This window comes from Habropoda laboriosa, unplaced genomic scaffold (genome assembly GCF_001263275.1).
Source record: "Habropoda laboriosa isolate 0110345459 unplaced genomic scaffold, ASM126327v1 scaffold153, whole genome shotgun sequence".
NCBI lineage: Eukaryota > Metazoa > Arthropoda > Insecta > Hymenoptera > Apidae > Habropoda > Habropoda laboriosa.
The window spans coordinates 631,880-637,879 of NW_017100272.1; the positions used below are offsets into that span (position 1 = coordinate 631,880).

General features: G+C 45.4%; 1 protein-coding gene across 1 annotated transcript in view; it reads left to right on the forward strand.

Moving 5' to 3' along the window:
* Nucleotides 1-6,000, forward strand: part of LOC108573525 (homeobox protein caupolican-like) — a 92,870-nt gene that overhangs the window by 57,107 nt on the left and 29,763 nt on the right. The window contains exon 3 of the mRNA XM_017935985.1: nt 3,960-4,093. Within this exon, the coding sequence (XP_017791474.1) occupies nt 3,960-4,093 (134 nt within the window). The remainder of the gene's footprint in view (nt 1-3,959; nt 4,094-6,000) is intronic.

Sequence of the window (6,000 nt, forward strand, 5' to 3'; positions counted from 1 at the left end):
AACGGCAATAACGATCCGGACGTAAGTTAAAAAGCCGCGTTACAATTGGAAAGAACAAACGTCCCGTTTATTCGCCGCGGTGTATATGATGTTAATCAAATTGATACGCGTCTACCTACTATTTAATAATTTCACGACTCGTCACGTGTACAGAGACTACCCCGGCTGCACGCCAATGGTGGAACCAGCTTCGTGCACGTGCTGCGGCTGATAATCAGTCGCGACATCGTTTCTCCTGCAAAGGGACTCGTCGCGTGTGTCGTGACGCACGCTCCGCAAGCCTCGTGGACACAGAGCCAGATAGCGTCGGTGCAATTTTCACGAATTCGAATCTGTAATTTCCAACCGGGGTCTCGCTATTCTAACCAACCACCCACGCGTTTTCGTAGAAATCTAAATCCGCATGGAAAAATAGACTTTTAACACCTTTTCGGGAATACAAGCGCCTATTCTTACAGCTGGACAAATTTTCAGTTAAAATTCGTCAGAGTGCCTACTATATCCTTGGCTTTCTCTTATCACAGGGAAATTAAAATTGATAACGTTAAAGAGCGGTAAGCGTTGGCAGCGAAAAGAGTGCAGAGGAAGGACTATCGCTGTAGGAGTGATCACCTAAACGAGTGGTGGTCTGAATCAAAGAACGCCATTCGTTCATTTTCACAAGAAATAATACTGCTCGCTTCGCCGTACAGTCCTCTGTCCTCCCGGTGACGTATAGTATCGAGGTTAAGCTCTCCGTGGCTTCTCTCTCTCTCTCTCCTTCTTCAGGCCCTAATGCGTTCAGAAAATTCGACTGGCGCATGCTTATTGCTACCTTAATGCGCGCGGCCGGTCGTATAATCGGCTGCTGACCGAGAGCTCGTAACAATAGTCCGAGGCGTCGACGCTGGACCACCCGGGGTTCGCCATTAAAGTCGCCTCCGTGGAAAGGGTACACGCGGGGAGAGACATCGAGAGGCAAGCAACAGGGGACAAATATGCGTGCCCTTTCTTTCTCCGTCTCTTTCTTCTCTTTTTTTTACACAATGGAATAAAGAATAGAGAAAGAACGAGGGGAGAAGAGAAGGACGGACGCAGACAGAGCGGGGCCAGAAGAGGGTACACGGTTAAGAGAGAGGAGAGCACGAGCAAGTAGATTCGGAAATCGAAGCGAGGGGATGTGGACCGGCGGGAATTAAAGAGTGAAGAAAGCTGGAGGAACAGAGTCGACCGCCGATCTCAGTTGTAACGCGAAACTTCCTGGCGCCAAACGCCTTAAAGCCTTCGCTCTAATAATATCCCATTGTGCTACCATTAGCCACTGAACACACCGCTGCCTTCTCTCCGCCCAAACGTCGCTTTCCATTCTCTCGTCTTCTTTTTTTTTTTTTCGTCGGGACCAGGTCTCTTTCTCTCTCCCTTTGCGCTGCTAGCGAGAGGAGCGTCTTTATGACGCGCTTTGTAGCGACACCTCGAAAAATCCGAGAGGCGGTGTGAGGGCATATCCGGCCGAGACAGAGTTGCACCGTCTGCTTTGCCTCGTTAGACTTGCAGTTTTCCTCGTTTTTTTAGTTTCGTCGCGTCTGTCTCTTCTTTTTTACGTGCGTACATGCAGCTAACCCTCGATTTGCGGGAAATTTGTGTTTTGCATATTTGAAATTTTATTTTACTCCTCTCTGCTTTTTTATTTTTTTATTTTGTTTAATGTCTTATGCATTGTGTAAGGTTATTAACAACTGTTGGGGATTGGTTGTAACTTGAAATCAGATAGGCACTGTTACCGTACAATCTAATATCTTTTAAAAATTGTAAGGTGCGATGTAGCTCTTTTTAGATGTTTTAGATAGCGACATAAACGCTGTATAGTCGATAGAAGAAATATAGCGAGTCGTAAAATCGGCCAGGCGTCAAAGTTTACACGTTCAAACACATCGACAGAAAACTTGGTTCAGTTTGAAATCACAATTATTGCACTTATTGCACAACCATTTTTATTGTAATTCAGTCAATTCTTGAGGCTATAAGAAACACTGTATGGTCGATGGAAGAAATATAGCGAATCGTAAAATCGGTTAGTTGTCAAAGTTTGCACGTTCGATTTGGTTAAGCTTGAAATCACAATTGTTGCACTTATTGCACAACCATTTTTATTGTAATTCAGTCAATTCTTGAGGCTATAAGAAACACTGTATAGTCGATGGAAGAAATATAGCGAATCGTAAAATCGGTTAGTCGTCAAAGTTTGCACGTTCGATTTGGTTAAGCTTGAAATCACAATTGTTGCACTTATTGCACAACCATTTTTATCGTAGTTCAGTAAATTCTTGTGGCTACAAGAAACACTGTATAGTCGATGGAAGAAATGTAGCGAGTTGTAAAATCGGCCAGGCGTCAAAATTTACACTTTCAAGCATATCGACGGAAAACTTGGTTCAGTTTGAAATCACAATTGTTGCACTTATTGCACAACCATTTTTATCGTAGTTTAGTCAATTCTTGAGGCTATAAGAAACACTGTATAGTCGATGAAAGAAATACAGCGAGTCGTAAAATCTGTCAGGCGTCAAAATTTACAGGTTCAAGCATATCAACATGTGATTCTAATCGCGTAACTCTAGAATGGCCAATCTTAATTCCATTAATTATGCTCTGTTCCTTTCGAGTCACTTTTCGAAAGTGATTATCTACGTTGAAAAAGATATCTGCTCTTTCAAGAGCACAGTTTTACACGACTACATACTCGCAGCATTTCCAGAGATTACGTAGAGGAGCTGTCACAGATTGATACAGTAATTCCAAAGTAGACACTCTACCCGATCGAATGAATAATTATTTGGTCATTCTTCGTGTTCACCGAGCGCAACTTTCTCGCTTCTAAAAATAAATCCGGCCGAAGTTACACGTTTATGCACCTCCTCGATTTTCATAAAGATTTCTAGCCACCGTTGATAAATTAACCACGTATAATTGAGGGTTAGCTGTACATTTCTGTACTCCCTCGGTTACGAAGGAGAAAGGACTCGGTGAAATTCGCGATCTCTCGCGGTGATAATCCGTGGTTGGAATTCACGGCACTGTAACGCCCGAACGAATTCGTATTTCGTCCGACCATCGTCGTTCTGCACGTTCGTCGTGGGTGTAGATTCGATTAACGGATCGTCAGTCACTCGCAGATTCGACGGATTGACCGATCTGCCTGTGACCTCGTTACACACCGAAACTCGCCGCTTAAGATGATGGATCGGACGATTTTAATTCCGGACGAACGAACCGTTTTGCATAAATCGCGCGTGTGGGTTTCGGTGTACCATCTGAAATATTCACCTTTCGAAGACGAAATTAACTCGTCGAACGTCGTCGAAAATATACACTCGACGGTCTCTCTCCGCCACGCTGCCATTCTCTCTCTCTCCCTGTGTTGTACCAACGACGCAACAATCCGAAGGATACCCAAGAAAAATCGTATTAATAAATAGCACACATTGTTGAGATTCACGTCGTCCATTTATTCGAGTATGCTCGGGGCACAGTGTAGTTACCCTTGGTAACGATCGTCGCTTGTAGTTAATCGATCATCGTTTTAAAACTCTGTGTTGCGCTGTCATATGGTATCCAGTGTTTACAACAAAGCTGCCTGTAACGTTGCAGTTTTAAGCGTTCTTGGAACTGACCTTAATATTCAGCGAGATAAGAGGCAGGAAGATGGATCGTGCCGCCATGTTTCCACATTTTCCCCGTGTACGAAACCTCTTTACGTAGGCTAACAAATATTAATTCCCACTGTGAAATTTTATATTACATTATAAAGTCTCTCGTATTTGAGATAACGCCTCGCCTCCAATCTGCCCCGATCTACGTTTAATTTTCAGATAAAAGTAAACTCTGCAGTTTAACTTTTCGACATTTCAGCGAACACACGTACACATACTAGCTTGCTAACTCGTAATTTCAAGGTAATTAATTTTCCAATTCGATTACAGGGAAATCCGTACGGATTGAAGGACACGACGGGGATGGGCATGACGGCGGATATGGGTGCTGCATGGGGCACAGCAGCCCTTCAGCCTGCCGCCACGGGTTACTACCCCTACGATCCAACCCTGGCCGCCTACGGGTAAGTTTATCACCAGGTTTCATGGTCTCTCGGCTCCATTAGATTAAACCACCAGCAACGTTCCACTCGCCCCTTGCGCGCGCGGCCACCTCTCGAGCACAGTGTTCTCTCTCTCACTCTCTCACACTGTGCCGCCATTAAAACAAGAGTCACGATCTCTCGTACTCGCTACACATATCCCAGGCCAGCAATGGTTATCGTTATCGCGAATCCGTTATATCTCTCCCCCCTCGATACTAAACGGACCGGTACACAATTTTAAGCGGCCCGTTGATGCTTATACGAAGCGGATGATTGCCGTTTCCCGATTATTCTCGCTTTTCCCCGTGTTATTCGCGGCCGTGAAGTGTCCAGGTTAAAGGAATGACTTCTTTTTTCAATCTTTCCGATGTTGGAAAGTTTAGTTGTTTGTCGGAGTGTGCGATCAGGGTTAGGAAATTTAACGGGTGCGTGAAGGGTGGAATTTTTAGAGTTAGGAGAATGAAGACGAATTTATTTGACTGCTGTAGAATTATTTTTCTGGGAATTGTAGAATTTTTTGCCCATTCACTCCTTTATCTTCTCAATAATTTATTGATTCTCAATAATTCCCATTTTGTGGGAGTGTATGATAATTGAAGGGTCGTAGAGTCATATGGAGGCGTGAAGGGAGGGAACGATCGAAGTTAGAAGAATAAAGGCGTGTGTTAGAATTCTTTTCGCTTCGATTCTTCGTTTCTCGAAAAATTTCGTTCCTCCTTAGGGTGAAGAGGTGACCAATCACTCACCACGTTTCAATCTCTCCCGTCCCCTTCGCTCTTCGAGCTCATATTTACAAAACGACTGCGCGAAGGTAGGCGACAATTAATCGGTAAGAAGGGTGACGAGCAAACCGGATGCCCGTTCTTGCGTGGATAAGAGTTACGAGGGTGCTGTCAACACGAGGACCCTTGTACTTCATCTTGTAGGGAAGCTTGGCGGAATATCGATGGCGAGGAAAAGGTTGTCTTTGTCGCGACGGGGGCGCACAGCCAACGTTCTCCGCCTTCCGCGATATATCCCCCGTGTGGCCGCACAAACATCGCATCGAGGAAGTAAGTGATTTCGTCTGCGACGTGTATATTTTCACCGGTTCCATATTGAGATAAAGAGAGAGAGAGAGAGAGAGAAGAAGTGGGAGAGAAGCTCTAGCTCAACGGGGCCAGTATTTTCGTTACGGAACCGTGTTTTGATTAATAATGGCAGCGCGGACGAAAAAGTGACGGGCGAATTTACGACGGAAATTTATTTCGTTCTCGCGTACCGTGCTCGAACATTGTATACGTGGCTGTGTGTAGGTGTGCATCGCGATACACCGGCGATATATCAAAATCTGTCAGAACGGGAGAACGATTATTTATCGGGGCGGAATTAAAATTACGAGAGAGAAAAAGTCGCTTTGTTGCCGCGGCGACACCGAGTCCGTCCGGCCGGTCCGGCGGCGGCAGAGGCGGCGGGCGGCGTCGGCGCGTTTATTCGAAATAAAAACGGCCAGAGAGGGACAACTGTTCGCTGTGCTCGCAATTTCGTTGTCGCCGTGGAGGAGCAGCGCGCACACGGAGGAAAATAAACCAGGTCGTGTTACTTTCGCGTTTCGCGCGCGCGAAAAAAGAGCGAAAAAGGTATCGTCCTGGTAACCTGCATAAAATAAGACGATCCGAAGGTACAGCCACCAGATAGAGAGTCTCCCTTTCTCGTGAAACCTTCTCGTTGGTATTCGTGGGAACGCGTACGGTTATTTTGGAAAACCATGTGTCGCGTGCCGTTGACAAAATGAGACATTGACATAGATTTCGACGCTAGTCGTAATTGGAAACACTTGGTTGTTCTTCCCCGTGGTGCTCTCGATTCCTCTTCGTAGCTCGTAAATCTAGATCCTCGTTTCTTTT